This window comes from Sceloporus occidentalis, unplaced genomic scaffold (assembly GCF_023333645.1).
Source record: "Sceloporus occidentalis isolate IW3139 unplaced genomic scaffold, rSceOcc1.0.p SCAF_101, whole genome shotgun sequence".
NCBI classification, from domain to species: domain Eukaryota; kingdom Metazoa; phylum Chordata; class Lepidosauria; order Squamata; family Phrynosomatidae; genus Sceloporus; species Sceloporus occidentalis.
Genome location: NW_028317081.1, coordinates 2,676,845 through 2,696,597, shown reverse-complemented (window position 1 = coordinate 2,696,597; position 19,753 = coordinate 2,676,845). Strand labels below are relative to the sequence as shown.

General features: G+C 37.8%; 1 protein-coding gene across 1 annotated transcript in view; it reads left to right on the top strand.

The window, feature by feature from the left end:
* LOC149283982 (succinyl-CoA:3-ketoacid coenzyme A transferase 1, mitochondrial-like) overlaps positions 1–17,808 on the top strand; it is a 42,166-nt gene extending 24,358 nt beyond the window's left edge. Inside the window, exons 14-17 of the mRNA XM_089497308.1 lie at positions 7,492–7,581; positions 15,620–15,700; positions 16,701–16,802; positions 17,767–17,808. Of these exons, the coding sequence (XP_089353434.1) occupies positions 7,492–7,581; positions 15,620–15,700; positions 16,701–16,802; positions 17,767–17,808 (315 nt within the window). The remainder of the gene's footprint in view (positions 1–7,491; positions 7,582–15,619; positions 15,701–16,700; positions 16,803–17,766) is intronic.
* The last annotated feature ends 1,945 nt before the right edge of the window (positions 17,809–19,753 follow it).

Here is a 19,753-nt window from a genome sequence, read left to right as displayed (position 1 = left end):
AGTTGCATATTGGAGTCTATTCTGCACTTAAATTGGGAACATGCATTCTTTAGTTATTGAAGTTAAAAGAAGTGTGTAAGCAGGAAGCATACTTAAATACACTTCCTGCACGTGTTAGCGGCACTCCCATCGATGCCACTAGGAGTAGAAGCACCCAATCGGATGAATGCTAGCTAAACACTGGTGTGCATCTACTGTATCTTAATATGTTGGTAATCTCATTCCATTTTCCAACAAATGCCCAAAATATAACTGTTTAATCTGTTCAAAAGTTAACAGAAAAGCTAAAAACCTATGTTAAGTGACGGATCTGGCACTTTCCCAAGTCCTCATTTTACCATCAGTGTAGAATATATAATGTACTGCGGTTCGTGTTCCATTTGATAGCAAAATAAACCAGATACCTAGTACTGCCATGATAGATTTCATCTCTTTCTAAAGATTTTGCCACTTGCTTACAGTTCTGCGCAGCTCCTCGTATTCTGCTGCTTCATTCTTGCAGTCTGTGTTACTAAACATATAAATATACTTTCATATCTCTGGTAGGATATTGACATACTGGAGAGAGTTTAGAGAAGGGCTACTAAAATGGCTAATGGTTTGCAGGATAAGAATTATCAGGAAAGACCAAGGGAGGAAGGAAGGGAGATAAGAGAGATGTGATGGGAACATTCAAGTACATAAATTAATTTACAATGTACAATACGGAGAAATGTTAGATTTAGGTTAGGATCTTTTGGTCGGCAGGTTAGAAGTAATGCAATAAGCTGAAGTGGTTGAAATTAATACAGCTATGGGATTTAAACATGTATTGGATAGGCGTATGCTATCCGGAATCTAAGATGATACGTTTTTATTCTACAACCATACATGAGAATTATCCCGGTCTGCTGTGGCTATCATAGCTGATTACCTTTGGGGCAGTCTTTGATTTTATGCAGGGGGGGGGCATACCTTAGTTCGCAGATATGTGTTTGTGATACTTTCTTGTGCCGTTTTACTGCATTTCCAAATTTACAAATATTTATGTCTCCTAAAAAAAAAAAAAAAGTGCAGAAAGAATAAACCAATGTGCTTTTTATCCTATTCTGCTCGCAGTTCCGTTCTTTTCTCCTCTCGCACTGAGCCGACCGATCTATAATAACAGATTTGTAACTCGTTCACAAGGAAACGTATAGAGCAGTAGAAAGGGTCGTTGTGTCTTTTAGTGGCAGGAGCCAGGAATGATACCTTAGAAAGGCACGTCGTACAGATGTGTTGGCTGGAGTTCGATGTGCTCTTGGCCTGCGGTGCCTGCTCTTGGCCATGTGGGAGGTATCGGTAACACCTGGAGAAGGTCATTTAGTGAGCACAGAGCGAGTAACAATTTCTGGAAATGCTGATGATGGGAGAAACCGAGAGTTTTTCAACTTTCTTTATATAAATTTGCTTGGAATCATTATTTTTAAGATTTTTAGATCTGTTGAGTTTAGCCATGAGCAGCATTTAAGTAGCGTTTCATTGTTTAAGCTTTTTTGGCATTTGGCATTGCTTTTTGCCTCCACGCATATATTTTTCTCCTCTCGAAGAAGACCCCCTCTCTATAATGACCTGTGTCACCGACATAGAAAGCTTTGTTGCTTTGGGAAAAAAAACCAAAGTCCTTGAGTCGTAAACAATGACTCGGATCCGAACATTGCATGCATCTGATGGGAGGCCAGACAGATGGTGCCGTTTGGCTCGTCGGCGTAACCCGCCTTGCACAGATCCTTCAGGTCCTGCCACTTTGTCACATGCATACATCACGAAACCAACTTGAACACCATTTATAAGATATAAATTGCCAACGTGTAGACAAAGCAAGGGCACAGATTTCATGTTTCTGCTCTGATTTCAGTGGCAAGCAGAACAAAAGCAAATGCTAGTTTGGCTGCCTTTTCTTAGTGGTTATCAGAGGTCACATTAGAGCAATCAGCGCTCTAATTATTATTTTTTTTTTAAATTATACATATTTTGGTTTTATTTGCAAGCCAAAAGGCAACACGGAACAATGCGCAAAACCCTTAGAAGAAGACATTCTGAGGATCCAAAACATCTTGTAATTCTCCATGAGCCGAAATAATGACTTTCTTTCCCTCTTGTTGTATGGAAATTGCGATTGCCTATAAACACAACCTCTTTGACTAACGATGCATTGGATCTCCTGGACTTGTTTCTGTCTTTTGAGCAGACTATTTGAAAACATATAAAAAGATTAAATGTGATGAATGTGATCACACAAAGCCCCCTAGAGATTCATTCATATTTATATTCTAGAGCGGATGCTCTGCATATTCCAGTAAATCACCGGATCGCTGATGGTGAAAGCCCTGCAGCTAATGAATAATAAATTTCATTGTATGAAAGATCCGTTGACAATTTTGATGGTTAACACGGTTTTTATTCCGCAAGGCGTTGACCTGATTGCTGTGGCTCAACCTTACGAGGCGAGATTAGGGTGATTGTAAATACGAGACAGATTGGGTTTAGTCGTTAATCGGGTCAGAGGGAACATTACAGGCAGATCAGCTGTAAGTTATTGATTGCCTGAAAAGCCAATTATTTGTTAATGGACGATGTCATGGCATACACTCTTATCAGCCTGTTGTCGTGATGACTTCAGAGGGGCAGCCGTGCAAGGACATTGAAGGATAGGTCCAATATAATTATAAAGCTGGTGAAAAGTATAATGAGTTATATACAGATTCCGAAATTCTCTATCCTGGGTTTGGCTCAATGAAAAGAATGCGTTATTGGTCATTAAAATGTGTTGTTAATGACTTATCCCTTAGTGACATATAAGCTGCATATGGGACTTGTTTCTATGTAATAAAAATCCTGTTATGCCGCTAGATCCATGTTTGTTCCGGTTACTTTGCGATAGGAATTTTAATTACGTGCATAAGAGCATGTATGGTAATTGTTAAGCTTTTGCCGTGTAACGGTGATGAGCTGTTGCTGTACGGCAATCAATATACTTGTTTTTGAACTTGTTGCAGAGTGGCAGGACCACCATTATCTGAACAATTTTCTATCCCAGAGGGGTCTCCCTTCTCTGCCTCCCCCCCCCCCCAGCAAAGGCTACCTGTACCAATAAAGAGCAAACGGCAACATAATATAGGAGGGATAACTAAATGGGAAGAAATAATCCCATGGATCCTATGAAAAGGAAGCCTAGGTAGTAGGTACCTTTTCCCACCTTGTACATAATACATAGTACTAACAGTTACATCAGTTTTATTTCATGTGTGTGTGTGTGTGTGTGTGTGTATATATAGATATAGATATATATATATATATATAGATACATGGCAGATTGACTGTGAGAGGTAAGAATCGGTAGACTGTATGGTAGGTATCGGTGAGAACAGTATAAAGTGCTGAGTATGTGGATACGTTTTAAACATTAGGCTTTATCTTAAAGTACTATCAAAGGGTTGGACTGCCAGGGATCCCCCCGATACTTTTTGATGTAATCTGCTAGCATCTTGATTTTGTCGTGGTGGTAATAATTCCCCTTTTTCTCACTGATGCTGTGTTATTGATGGGACAACAAAGTTGCAAAATGTTTGCACATTTCTAATATTTATATATTTTTTATTCAATTAAGAGTATGTAAGCAAACTCACATGGGAATGAATTCCTTAGGGAGCCACAATTACGCTATTCATTATCATCTTATGCGTAGAATCTCATACTTCCTTAACTGTATTTACAACAGGGTCTACTACACTTTATCTGAAATTAACCCTTATTATGCCGTACTCCACATAATTTATTCTACTTCAAAATGAAGCAATGTAATTCTCACTCACGGGTACCGTTAATTTGGTATATAGCGCCGCTGTCGCTGTTCTGATGTACAAATAATGCCAATTCAAGCAATATATCGGGCATACCTTTCGGTTGGTGTGTGTGTGGTACATTTTCTTATATTGCTTGAATTAGCATTCTTCTTCAGTCTTGTGAATGTATAATTGTTTTTGCTAAAACCAGGCATTCGATAAAAAGGTGAGACAACTTTGCGTCTATAAAAAAAAAAAAATGCTTGCCGCCCAATTATCAAAAGGCTTCCTACAGAACGAAAGATGTATTTTTAGTTCATGCCCGAACGTGCGGCTCTGTGACATGAGGTCAGTTGTATTTCGCAAAGTTATCTGTTTCCTGGGACTCCAACACAGAACCCCGATCTCGCAGTACTTGTACAATACAAAAAGGAGGATTACAGACAAGATCAATCATGAACGGGTTTCTAAACCAGAAGCAGTGAAAACTCCAACAAGATAATTGCTTTCAGCCGCCGCTTGGGAAAAATATAAGCCAAGCATTTATCATGTTGGTGCCGCAGTTCCAACGCTTATCCTCCTTTTTAAAGCCAAACAAGATTCCCGAAAATAACTTATTCAGAACGGCCTGTGCATATTTTTCTGAAAGAGAAGACGCTGCGTGTAACTTGTAGACACATAAGTGTTGCGTATGGCAATGCGGCATGAAATAATTTGACAGATGTCTGCAGGCAGGAGTAAAAGATCTCTTAAGAGTTATGTACAGCCTCATGACGTTGGTCTTATGGCATCCCGGAGCTGACCACACTGTAAGATGAGCAAACGCTATGTCTCTGTTATTATTCAAGACTTTATGTACATATAACATTTTTAATTACTAGTAACAGATTAAAATACGTTTTCTTAAAAAAAAAAAAAAAAAGTTTCCTTTTATAACCATTTCTAGTTTTTTGGAGAACACAATGTTTTCAGGCAGATGCATATTATCCGTTAGTATGTGTTTGTGTTCTGCTATGTGAGCCCCGGCATTGGCTAATGAGTGTCCGAGGAGGTACTGACTTTATTAGGTTGCCATAAAGAATCTCCTCAGTGTGGTGCTCGAGGAAGGAAAGTCACCCACAATATCTATTAACCAACAATGGCCGCGTCTAGCTCTTTCGTTAAAGAAAGATTTTTTTGTCAGTTCTAACCTATAGAAACACAGAAGATAATGTTAATGGCGATAACCATTTGGCCCATCTAGTTGGTTGCCGGTTTTTCCTGATGTAAGACCCCTGACCTTAATCAGTCTTTGAATATATCTATGCTAATTCTATCATAAACTCTACCGCTCCTGATGGGAGGCTGCTTCATTTACCTACCACCCACTTGTTACAGTAATTGCTATGCATTTTATTTCTACTTTTAAAGTAGAAAAAATATTTTAATCCATTGGATTTAAATTTTACAGTAAGGTGTGGACCCTGAACAAGAAAAAGTTGGGTAGGTCGTGTGTAGGGATTAAGCTGCATAGGTGGAGCTCGCTTACAAATTACATTCTTCAAATAAATACACACAATCCTGCTTTATAATATAGATCCCTTAAACAAAAATATTACTTTTGCCTCCTGTCTTCTCATGTCTTTGTATTCTTAGTCTTGATAAAACCTGCAAGTCTCCTGCACGCAGCTTTGTGATAACATGAAAACTGTGTTAGACCACTTAACGAGTACGAGTGACATTTAAATTCTGCAAAATGTCACATACCATAACCTAATGTAGAGTCGCAGAATAGGACTGCGTTGATTGAACTAAGACCGGTATTTTTATTTTTGATGTTTTTATTCAAGTTGGTCCGTATTAGGGATTCTTGTCTCGAGGGGAAATTATACATAAATTGCTGATTTCTAGTTTGTAGCTTTTGCCTTAAACTCTACATTACAGGATCCTTGCTTCGGTGATAATTTGGTCGCTGACTAATAAAGTGCCGGGTCTAACCAGCTACTGGCTGTGTTAACTGGTAGACTTGTACACCCAAAAGCCGAATATCAGTGTAGTTTCCGGAGAAAGTTTTTTTCGGTAACGGTAATTAAAGGAATGGTTGTGCGCATAAACTGTTCGACATACATATGTTTTTTTTTTTAATCCTATTATTTGCTTTGCAATTAAGGTGGCTCTGTTCAGAATGGCATTGTTTAAAAATATAAGGCAACATAAGAATCAAGAAAAAAAGTAGGGGGTTACAGCTCTTGGCCATACTTGTGATTTTCCCTGCTGTCCTAATTGGCTGCGTCCTCTCCGATTTGTTTTATTACATTGCCAAAACGATGACCCTTCCAAATCTATAAATTATTATGACATGCTTACAGAGTTTGTCATCTGTGCAATTTTGATTTTACATTTCATTTTTTTTTTTTTTTTTTTACCACAAAGCCCTAATCTCTTTTGGAGACATTTGGTGGTTAGAAATAAAATGTTTTATTAGTTTTCCCCCCACTTTTCTGTTTTTATTCTCTCGTTCTTTATCATGTCAATAACAATGATCAACTGTATTGAAAAATAAATAAGCCTTGTGAAGTCTTACACTTTACCGACCAACTGTAAACCCGTGTTTTCCTTCTCCGATGTGCTAACTTTCTTGTCGTATTTGGATTTATGATCTTTTTATCCCAACAACTCTCTAAAGAATACAGCGTTTAATGCCTTATGCAGCCAACTGTCGTTGTGAAAAGATGCACTGGCATTAATGTCAAACCTCCTTAAGGATACAGGATTATGCTTTCAGAGTGAGCTTAAAGTTCTTTGTAAGGTTCTTGACTAAGTGCCCTGCAGCAGAATCATTGTCTTCCAAGCCTTTGCTTTTGAAGGAAATGAATTCCACAAATAATGTGTTAGTGATTCAATCTCTCTCGCTGAACTTGCATAATCTTTCTGGTTACAGTAACATTTCCAGCAGTAGTAAAGTTGGATACTTAACAAGTTTTGACAAAGAATTTAATTTTAACCCTCGCAATAAGTAACATTGTTTCTCGTCATTACTACTTCCACAGAATGTATGCATGAGTTGTGTGTACGTGATTGTGTCAAGACTAAGTCCTCTCCATCTCTAGGATGGAGACCTTTTGACTCATTAGATATTGGGACTACAGTACACATTATCATTTACTGTTGTCTCAGCTTAATTGGACACTCCAGTCATCCTGTGCGGTTCAGTAACTGTGATAGCTGAGAGTTCCCATTTAAAATTTCATGTTTTAACCCCTTGTGAATGCGGGAAGGGATTCTGTAAAACCTCTCCATATAGATTTCCTGTCCCCCAGCTCCTAGGCTTACTCAGCAGAAGAATCCTACTATAGAAAAACATGCACGGTATGCGCTGTACCAGCCAGCTCTTAATATGCATTGTTGGTTGGTTGGGCTGTTGTGTTGTTTTTTCATCAAAAAGAGACCTGTACCCTCTGGCATCTATTTTAAGATTGAAAGTATATGTAGTTATGGAAAACCATCTGCACCTCCCAAGTAACTACAGGCAGAAACTGGATATTAATTAGGAAGATGTACCAGTGACAAATTGCAATTGGAAGCTTAACAGCATTAAAAGTCTACTATTTTATGCACATGATAGTGTTATAAGGAGCTTATAATGATCTAAGCTAATGCTATATTGTACAAATTGGCTCACATGATTAATGGTAGTTTGTTGTTACAGGGCAAGATGGTCAAAGGAATGGGGGGTGCCATGGACTTGGTGTCTAGCTCCGGAACCAAAGTGGTGGTCACCATGGAACATTCAGCCAAAGTAAGTGAAACATTTCCATTGCAGTGAAAAAGATTTGACATCATTGATCTCTCGTGTGGATATGTAGATAGATACATAAATGCCTGACATAACATTAGAATTACAACACTGAAATTGATGCCATACCAGTTAGGGCGCCAACGGCAGGTAAGTCTAATGCCTGGAATATGTGTTTAAAACAAACATCTCGTGATTCCAAACGCAGTTTTATTTGTGACTTTTCTGACTGCCCCATTGGTTGTCTGACCTAAAGGCATTTTGAGTTATGATTAATAATGTGAATATCTTACCAATACCGCATACCCCTGTCTGTGTCAGGTGAGGAAGAGGGGGTGCCAAGCGGCTCTGCAGAGTGTTTCCCATAGGCAAACTGCATAGTGGTGTTAGATTTTGAAGAATCAGAAGTTGCAGGTTATAACAGTAATGTCTATATTTTTTCTGAAAACACAAAATGGATTAAAGAAATGCTATATGATGTGAAAATGGATGTTAACACTACGTATTGACAAATTCGTATGAATTATTGTCTAGTTTTGTATTTGTTGACAAGCACATTAAGACAAATTTAAGTGTTCCAAGTTCATAAAAACTATCTTGCACTAAAAGTCTAGGAATCCTAAATATTTTTATACATATGGCGTTTTTCATATTTAAGTAAATTCGGATGTATCTGCACCTTGATATTGACGCAAACTGCAGTTAAATCTTAAACCTTTCTTACTCGGGAGAGCTACTACAATATTCAGATCATTTAAATAAATTTAATTTATACTCTCTTCTTAACCTTCTGTGCAGAACGTTGTATTTATTAGGATTAAACCCGTGGCCAATGGAAAGGTCAGAGAAGGGCTTTGCGGGATCCCACCGCATTGCATGTGCAGTGGGGCTCTTAACCTTCGGCTGTCTTCGAGATGCATTATCCTAGCTTGTGTCGCCTCAGTAAGCAGAAGGGACATGTTCAGACTACTAATTGCTGTCTCACTAAACTGAAGAGATTAACTTGTCTAAAGGAAAAAAATATATAAAATCTCTTGGTTTATATAAACTAGGCGTATTCGGTTACTAAATGTTAAATATATTTTTTCTTTCCAATCCCAGCTCTCGCATAATACAAAGTTTTTTTTACGGCAGCGTTTTTTCTACAGGCATGTGTTTTAGTTACAAGAACAGACGTTTTTATCATAGAGTTTTTGTGACAAACCATTGTTCCTTAAACTGTGAAACGCTGTTTGGGTTTTGTGTAGGGAACGTCACCCGCAAATTACACGCAATGTTGACTGTTATGTCCCCTTGTAACCTCATTTCTATTCTTATTCTATGTCGGTGTAGTGTTCACCAGTCATACTGGTGATTTAAATAAAAGCCTCTGTATGTTTAAATTGTTGGTCACCAGGAAGACTCAGGAGTGGCCAGCTGCTTTTACACCATTCAGTTACTGTACACTTTGCCCAACATAAAACAGCTTCCCCTCGCTAGTAAGAATCCAATATGCCAGCTCAAGTACTAAAATAAATAGTTACTCCACCTTCTCGGTCTATAAAGCCAATAGGACCCAGCAAAAGACTTGATAAATCTACATTGTAGCGTCAACTAACACCAGATGAACACAAGGGATGTCCAGGCAAAAAGTAAGAAACTTTATTGTCCTCCATAGACCGTAATAAAAGCATTGCGAGAGAAAGTTGGCGCCGGCATGGACTCCAGGCTAGACATTTGACATGTTTAGAACAGAAATGGGCTCATTCCTAGCCCAATGGGCTGACCTGCTGCCACCAGCGGATGCGGCTGATGGCGTTGTGGACGGGACTAGCCCCAATGCGTTGAAATTGTAAGGGGAATTAATGAAACTCGTCGGGCAGTGGGACGTACCTAAATGCTGCTCCCGCTACCCAGAGAGTGACCAAGAGAACTGGAGCTTCACCTGGAGTCTCCAGAAAATACCTGGAGAGTCCCCAGGTGTGGTAACATTCTGTTACGAATCAAAAAGTGACAGCCTTTGTCCTTATCTGCATGTCTGCTCCGAAATACTGAAAGCATTGAACAGATTAACCATCCACAACAGTATTTGAAACTATTCCACATGCTGCATAATAGCAATAAGACATTTCTCCATAAGTATTTACGCAGCAAGTTCTCATTTATTTTAGGAAGTATGATTGTGTGAGCCCTATGCCTCCAGAAGCCGACCAGATATTTTATATAACTGGGTCCCCAGTGTATTACTGATGTTACCTTATCTTTCGTCGTTGTATGCTTTCATTTACCGGAATTATCCAGGAATATGAATCTCCATTCATGCATACATTAAACATGCTACATTTCTATAACCTGTATCACTTCAAGCAGTCATTTGCGTTTAAAGATATTTTTCTGAGAAATCATGCACCTTAGCAACCCAAAATTTAGCCCTTAAGTGTTCATATTTGGAATTCAGATTACCTGCGGATTAGTCCCAGAAAGAATATTCAGAAAACACATCATTTTTTTCCCCGTTTTCTTAAAATATCTCATCAGATTCAGTCTGCTTAATAAACACACATACAATACTACTTTAGTCCATTTAATTATAATTCTCCCATCATGTTTCAGCAGTGATATATGCATAAATACAGTAAAAGATTTTGACCATTCTAAAACTATAATCGGCCCTCAAATTTCAGTAGGTTACTGTGCCCCACAGGTGATGTCGCATATGCATGCGCTAGAATGAATTACAAGAAATATCAAGCCTGAGACAAACACAGCCACGGGAAATAAAGCTTTGATACTTAATCTCTTGTGCCTGAATAGCTAAACTCTGATGGATATGTTATTTGGGTACTGCCTCGGCTGTTGCTAAGGAAACTGATCATTTTTACAATGCTTATCTTGTTTCTGTGCTCAGAATAATGTGATTAACCCTTTGTGGGCTAGATGGGTAGGCAACAAATTGAAGGTCAGGAAGCTGAGCCGCGCACTAGTTTGCAAAGGTTAAACGCAATTTAAGAGAAGGGGTCAAGGTTAAGCATTGGTGCTTCTTTTTGCCGTGTTACATTATGGTTTTATGATATTTTGTATGCCTTATGCTATGAAAAAGAATAAAAAAAACTCCTTTTGTAGAATATATTTTAATCCATGGATTTGGAGCAAATATTATTATCCTTTATTTATTTATATAGCGCCAACAGTTTACGCAGCGCTTAAAATATCATAATTTGAATCCAGTGTTTGCAGCTATATAAAGACATTTTTATTTTTGGTTTATTTAGTAATCCCGTAACCCTTCCTAAGAGCAAATGAGTTGTCTAGACATTGATCCTCTAGTTATTATGCCCAGAGAGATTTCTATTACCTCTAAGTGATGAGGCCCATGGCAGACGCTACATACATCTGGGGTTGTTGATTCTCTTATATAGAGAAAACTGTATTTAATGGCTAGGCTGTCATCATGAAAAGAGTAGGCATACCAGTACATGGAATGTAAGGCATAGATTGTCATCTGTCTTTACATTTTAATAAAATATACTTTATCAGGAATTAAAATTGGATTTTTTTTCCAACCAACAGAGAAAACCAAAGAAAAATAGTTCTTTGTAACATGGTGACATTAAGTCACCATGGAGTCTAAAGTTTAAATTAATACCCTTTGTTAGGTCAACACAGAAAAAGATGCATTTCGACTGGGAAAAAAAGACCCCAGAAGTCTCAAAAACTTATGTGACTTCATCTTGTTGTAGGAGACGGACAACAAAGAATGCATACCCAAATTACTTTAACCCCTTCGTGACAAAGGCTGATTTTACTTTTTGTACCCTTCGTGACAATGGCCGTTTTAACATTTCGGCGCTGCTCGTGTTTAGCTGTAATTTTCTTCTTTCCCGTTTACTGAACCCACACACATTAGATATTGTTTTTTTCAGGACAAGAAGGGCTTTCTTTAGATGACATTGTTTTGATTGTATCATATTATTTACTATTAAAAAAAGTATAAAATATGGTGAAAAATTTAGAAAAAAATGACTGTTTCTAACTTTTAGTTGAAAAATCTTTTACTCATCTATAAAAGGTAATGAAAAAACCTGCTCAATAGATTCTACTATTTGTCCTGAGTTTAGAAATACCCAATGTTTTTATGTTTTTTTGCTTTTATCTACACATTTTGGGGCAAAAAGTACAGGTAGCGTTTTGCTATTTCAAAGCCATTTTTTCCAAATCTGGTAATTCTTCCCCTCATGTGCCAATTCGGGTATCTTTGAAGCCGGCCAATGCAATTTACCCCATCAAGTCATATAGTTTTGAAAACTAGACAGCCCAGGGTATTCAAAATGCTAGTATTTTAACCCTTTTCAAGCACTAATTCTACCATCAGCCTTTGTCAAACTTTATGGTAGTAATTTTTTTTGCATTAGTTTTTTCACACACATTTTACTTTAGGTATATGTCACTATCATAAAACACCCCAATATGTGTTTAGCAACATCTCCTGAGTACAGCGATACCTCACATGAATGATTTTGCCTGGCTGTTTGGGGGCAAAAGGGCCACATTTGGGGCATGCGCATTTTTCAATGTTGAACTTTGGCATTTGGGGATCCACTGCCCATGCCCTATTTGGCACATCTTTGAGCCGGGCCATTTCAGTGTGGCCAATAAAGCCATATATTTTTGAAAACTAGACACCCCAGGGTATTTTAAATGCTGGTATTTTAACTCTTTGCATGCACACATTTTACCACCAGAATTTTTTCAAAGTTTGCAGTAGTATTTTTTTGTGTGTATTTTCCCCCCACACACCTACTTTATGTATGAATTTACAGCTCCTGGTTTATGCCGCTGTCACATGACACCCCAATATGTGTTCAGCAACATCTCCTGAGCGCAGTGATACCCCACATGCATGGGTTTGTCATTTTTTGGTACATGTGCATTTTTCTAATTGGAAATTAGATGTGTGGCCATCCTTCCCCCCCCCCCCGTGTTATTTGGGACATTGTTGAACCCGGCAAATTCAATTTACCCCATCAAATCATAAATTTTTTAAAAGTAGACACCCCATGGGCATTTAATATGCTAGTATTTTAACTCTCTCCATGCGAGAATTGTTTTAAGCTAATGTGCTAATTTTAGGACTTGCTCACAAAAATATATTTTTTATATATATATATTGTATTTTTTTTGCCTTTTAAAAAAAAAAAAAAAAAAAATTTTTCAACTTGAAGGTTCCCCTGATAGTGACATCAGTGGGAAATTATTTTTACATTTTACTGTTTTTTTTACTATTTTTTTCTAATTATTAATTTTATTTAATTTTTTTATTTATTTTTACTAATCACACTGTGATTAGAAAGCTCGGCTCCATTGACTTGCATGGTTGAATGCAGTACCTGTATTCAACCTGCAAGTGGAGCCAGAGTTCTCTAGAGGGTCAGGAGACCGTCTAGCGAACTTTTTCACCTTTATTGGTTTTTTTTTTCCCGGGCCGCCGCCATCTTGCAGATGGCGAAGATCACCGGCAGCTGCGGCTGTGACCGCTCTCCGGAGCGGTCACAGTCCATCCAAAGGTAAGTGTTTGGTGTCGCTGGATGCCTCCTGATCGAGGCATTCCAGCGACAGCATTTAAGTTTAGGAGGTGATCGTTGATCGCCTCCTTAACGCTTTTAAAACGGGCGTCCGCCGCCATACAATGTATGGCGGTTGTTGATGCCCCGGGGAGGGGCCAGACATGGCCCCTGGTGCCGATTTGTGGCGTTGCTGAATGCCTCGTAGATCGCTTTCTGCACCCGTTTAAAGGCGTGCGGGTTCTGGCACGTCATTTGTCATAATCGACTTGTTTTTCCGTGCCGTGCCAGAACCGGCAATTGTCATTAAGGGGTTAATATGCATTATTTACCCAAACAAACAAAAATATTTGCCGGGGAGGGGGGCACCACTACCTCTACTGTCCATTATTGGCACCAGTTCTTTGGTTACTTGTAGCTGCCAATCACTGACAGGAAAAACGCTTTGATTAAAACATATGGGAACACTTTCTGCACATCTTTTTGGGGTCTTGGGTTGCACCCCCTGGCACATGAGCCAGTGCTGAATCTTGGCGATGCTAAGTAGGTGACGCGTTTAGCATATGGATTGGTTCTGAAGAATCCCTTCATGCATTCGCACTGGGAGAAAGGAAAAAGTGTGAATGATGGCTCGAGTTTCCCTTTAAGATTAAACTACAGCTAGGCTGCAAACCTCTCCTTTAGTGAATACACTAGTAATCACTTAAATTGGTGGCTGGTGCATTTAACCTCTTCACGACCAATGACGTGGGTCTACATGTACGTGCTTAAAAATAAGACAATTTCCTTTAGTTTTTAAGCACAAACATGTAGATCGTTTTAACTACACAGTATTATTGAGTTTTATTATTATTCAACACATACACAAAGACACTCATATTAATTATAATAAATATACATCTATCTTAATTATTTGTACAATTAATTATATGGTGCTCTGGTTCCATTATGTGTTTTAGTATTTTCTATAATTATGGCCAGGTAGGGTGACACTGGCAAAGGATTTTATAACCAGTTACTGGGTTAGTGAGTGATCTCCATTTTTATTTTGTGTTTTAATTTAGCTGAAATTATGAAAATCCATCCTGCTGTTTTGTGTCAACAAAATGGTGATCAATGCTGTAATACATTTTGCCAGATTACATCAAAATTGAAAAAGAGTTATCAAACTCTTAATGATACATTATTTACCCAGGGCAGATTACATCAACATTCTGAAAGATTAAGAAAATCATATTGATACTTTGCTTAGCCATAATAATGTCCTGTCAACATCAGATCTTACTCGCTGGTGGGAACAGATGATCCGACATTTAAATAAGATTTCAAATTATAATGAAAGCTCATCCTGGATTTAATTTGTCAAAATAATCAAGATTAATAACTAAGCCAGATCGCTCAGAAGCCCAATGGTACTTTTTGCTTCATGAAGTCGGGAATCCACATATTTATCTTAAAATAAATAAATCAAAAAATGCTTTCCAAATAAATGCAGAAGCCAGTTCTGCGGTTACATATTCTGCTGAATTTATTGTCATTTCTGGTGATTTCAAAATCATCTGACCTGATATTCAGGTATCTTAACCTGAATATCAGGTCTTACAAATTAGCATTTACTCGGATATTGCAAACTTGTTCAGGAAAAACTAAGCTGCGTTAATAGAAACTGAATTTTATAGCTGGTAAGAAACACTCCAGTCCATCTAGTTTGCCCATTTTTTTCCTTAATCAGACCTTAATCAGTCCTTTGTCTCATCTTAGATTAAGGATAGCTTTATGTCTAAATATTAACCTCTATCTCTTCAGATATACTGTTCTATTTATCCACCATCCTGTCGGTAAATGAAAACCTGCTTACATTCCATGTAAACTCCTGACTCTCTAGATTATGACCTCTTGTTCTAACGTTTCTCCTCCTTTAAAATAAACTTCCCTTCTGTACTTTGTTAGAAACTTTTAAATATGTTAAGAGTTTTATCACATCTCCTCTCTCTTTTCTCCAAACTATATGAGATCTTTGTCTTTCCTGATAATGTTGTATCCTGCAAATAGTTCAACATTTTTTGTAGCCCTCCTCTGAACTCTCTCCATATGTCAATATCATCCTGGAGATGGGGTCTCCACAACTGTACGCAATACTCTAGGTGAGGTCTGAACCACCTCTCTTTCTGCTACCAAAGCCTCTATTTACAACCCAGCACCCTGCCTGCATTATTCTGACACTTTATTTCCGAAGACTTAAAGATAAGAAGGCAATTCAATAACTACTCTTAAGTCTCTCTTCTGTTGTCACTAACAAAACTGGGTCCCCAATGCTATATTCTGCCTTCAGATTTTTTTGTCCCAAGTGCAGTATTTTATATTTATCAACATTAAACTGCAGCTGCCAAGTTTTCTGCCATTGTTATAATTTACTTTGGTTTGTTCCACTAGGGCTTCTAAAGATTTCTCTTAATTTAAATGTTTCCAATCATAATGCAACCTTTTGTGGTCCATTACAGGGTGGTGCCCACAAGATCTTGGAAGACTGCAACTTGCCGCTTACTGGGAAACAATGTGTGGATCGTATTATTACAGAGAAGGTAAGATGTTTGTTTTTTCTACTCCTGTTATAATACTGGGGTTGGGGGTATAACCTTTATTACATTTATTTAAAAGTATTTAAGGGGGTATACTACAGCAAAGAAAATAACAAAATCTAGTATTCAAAAAGATATATATTCTCTAATCCCCCTTCAATTGAAGGGGGATTAGAGGGTGAGAAAAGCCATTGATTGTACGGCAGCAAAAGCTGTAGAAGTTATGTTAGAGAGGGGAGTATATTGCCAGAGGTATAGGATTCAGCTTCACACACAATTTCAATTTTTTCAATGCCTACTTAAAATAAATAGCATTTAAGACTTTTAAGCACAGATTACAATGTCTGGATTCCCAGTCTGTAATTAGGAGAGATCCTAAATATTAAGTCCAGATAACTAATCAAGTTGCAGGGATGGTGAATGTTTGTAGGGTACATTAATTATTAGATTTTTTTTAACTAGTCATCATCACTTTTTAGGAACTGCAGTAACTGGTTAGCTGAGGGTAATTAGTAAAGCCTAAAGTTTTGTGCGTCTTTTCTGTTTCCTACTATACAAATGTATCCATCCAAAGTTGGAAGTCTTAACATATTGGGGTCTATTTGCTAAATGGAGAATTCTGTTTCAGCTCCTTGAGTTCACTATCAAGTTGTTCATGTGTGTGGTCCCAGTATTGATATTGTGATTTTAAAAACTAATGTTCTAATGAAAGACGTCTGTCTGAGAGCGCAATAGTTTACTCTTGTAACTCTAATCCGTGATTCACTACATTCTATCAAATAGTAAATCTTGGTTGTGTTTGGTGGTGGCATTATTTTGGAAATGCGATCGTCTCTGCTGCATGCTCTATATTCAAGATAAAGAAATTATAGTCTTGGAGAATAGTTTCTTGGTTCTCATCCAATATTATTGCAGGAATTATGGGTAATAATTACATTGATTTTCATACTGACTTTTACTTCCAGTCTGGTAATAACCAATTGTTTAAACTCTCCTATAATAGGCTGTCTTTGATGTGGACAAAAACAGTGGACTGACTCTAATTGAAATTGGCGAAGGTCTCACTGTGGATGATATAAAGAAGTGCACTGGTTCTGACTTTGCTGTAAGTAACAATAGAATTAAATTGGCTTCTTTCTCTTTTTTTAATGTGTTATTGATCATGAAGGGACCACATTCAGTCACACGTGATATAGAACTCCCATGTCCATCTAGGCCATTCCAGGATTGTAGAACATGATAGCCGAGAATCCAATCCTAAAAGTAAAACTGCCATTAGACAACCTTTTGGTTTTCTATTAATTGTATGTTTTGACTGCGGAGAGATTTATTGATAATTATTAAGTGCTAATAGGAAGGTGGACAGCATGCCAAATATGCATATCGAACATTATCAAAGATTTTATATTTATACAGAACGGGTGGTAGATCGGAAGTGGTGGAGGCTAATACAATTAGGTAATTTAAATATGAATGGATAGGCATAAATCTATCCTGGACCTAAGATAAGGACTGAGTAAGATTTGAGTCTTCACATTAGGAAAATGTCAGACTAGATCTGCTGAATGAGTCGTATCTGCTGTCTAATTCTGTTTCTTTGTTTCTATATATAATTTATAAAACACTTGTGTTAATATTATTATGAACACAAGTTCAGCATACTCCTCTCAAATAGGGCTGGGATTGATTATAAAATGAAACTGTCACCTCGACTGCATTAACAGACAAATGCTGTGATCTGTATAATTCTGCATTCTATCCCCTCTCAACCCACCGCAAGCATAAGCAATTTTCTTTTCAACAAGAAGTGACAGTTCTCTCATCCATTATCATAGTAACACGGTAACATAATAGTTCCCCCAGGCTAGCAGCATTGAAGGTTTCACTTATCTAAACCTCGCTCTAACCAACTGCGTGCGGTTACCTCGTATAAGGCAGGCTTTTGCAATATGGTAGCTTCGCGGTGACGGGTATAACCGTGGACATGCGTTATGACAGCGCATGCAGATTTGGAATAAGACCTATGACGGATACAGTTACCTTAGATCTTTTTTGTTCTTGCGTTTCAGATTTCACCAGATCTCAAACCGCTTCAGCAGATTGTTGATTAAAAGAAGATTCAAAACCAATTCCTAGAAACTGCTCCGTGAAAAAAACCCATATATACATATATTTTATTTTTTTTCTTGCTATTTTGCACCCAAGCTGACCAAAACTGGGTAATAGGTCAATTTCTTGTAGCACAGGAGAACTGTAAAAAGCTTAATAATTGTATTAAAATAACAAAAGTACTTTTATGGTCAATAAACAGTTTTTCTGAACTAATCTGTGTTTTATTTAGGGCATATATTTGTAAGGCTTTTTTTTCTTAGACATGTGCGATTACTGAATATCTAAGGTGACGTATAATCATAAAAAATGTGTGAATCGGACAAAAACTGCAGTGTGTTTTCTGGACAATAGCTTGACTCTGACGGTTTCTGTAAATTTGATTAATGGGACTTTACAGTGCCATTTCATCATAATTATCAAGTGTCTGGGAGGTTGCTGTTGTGTGAAAAATAAGGTACACCCTCTTTGAAATCCCTCTATGGTTTTACATATCCTGACATATCAATCATCTGTTCCTTAGCAGGTCTAAGTTATGTAATTTTAGGATTTATTTAACAAAAATGTAAGCCATGTGTGAAAAATTAAGTACAACCTTACTGCTTCCATGTGAATTAAGCTGCTACGTAATAGACAGGTGCTGCTAATCAAATGGCCTTGATTAATTGATCATTAGCAAGTGTGGCCATCTCTATAAAAGCCAGGGCTTTTGCAGTGTGCTGGTCTGGAGCATTCAGGTGTGTGTTAACACAAGGCCAAGGAGGAAAGACATCAGCAGTAATCTAGAGAAGCACTTGTTTCTGCTCATCAATCTGGGAAGGGTGATAAGGCCATTTCAAAATAAAAGTCCATTACTCTACAGTGAGAAATGTTTTTGAATAATATTTAAGATAGTTGCTAATCTTCCCAGGAGTGGACGTCCCAGCAAATTTCCCCCGAGGTCAGACTGTGCAATGCTCAGGGAAATTGCAAACAACAAATCCAAGACTCTACAGGCCTCAGTTAGTATGTTAAAGTTCTTAACAGTACAAGACTGAACAAGTATGGTTTGTCTGGAAGGGTTGCCAGAAGAAAGCCTTTTTCTCTAAAAAGAAAATGACAGCACAACTTGGGTTTGCAAAGTTGCAGCTGAACAAACCGCAAGACTTTTGGAACAATGTTCTTTAGACAGGTGAGACCAAAATGGAAATGTTTTGGCCATAATGCACAGCACCACGTTTGGTCAAAACCACATATCAGAACAAACACTTCCTATAACTGTCAAACACAGTGGTGGAGGAGTGATAATTTGGACTTGTTTTGCAACCACAGGACCTGGGAACCTTGCAGTCTTTGAGTTGACCATGAACTCCTTTGTATGCCAAAGTATTCTAGAGTTAAATGTGAGGCCATGTCTCCAACAGCTAAGTTTTGGCTGACAGTGGGTAATGCAACAGGACAATGATCCCAAGCATGCCAGCACATCTAAACAGCTGAAACAAAAGAATCAAGGTGTTGCAATGACTCAAAAGTCCAAACGTCAACCCGAAATGCTGTGCCTTAAGAGGGCTGTGCAGAAACAAATGGCGACAAACCTCAATGAACTGAAGTCTTGAAGAGTGGGCCAAAATTCTTCCACAATGGTAAGAGAGTCTGATAAAGTCATACAGAAAACAATTACTTCAAGTTATTGCTGCTAAAGGTGGTTCTACAAGCTATTGAATCATAATTCAAGGCTGAACTTGATGGACGCATGTCTTTTTTCAGCCTATGTAACTATATAATGTGTACTTGGTTTTTCCACACATGGCTTCTCCATTATGATTTTATTTTTGTTGAATAAATCATGACGCGGTGTAACATGTAATGTGTTATTCATCTAAGGTTGTATTTTCCTAATTTTTGACCTGCTAAGAAACAGATGATTGTATATATTTCCATATGTGTAAAACCGTATAAGGGTGTACT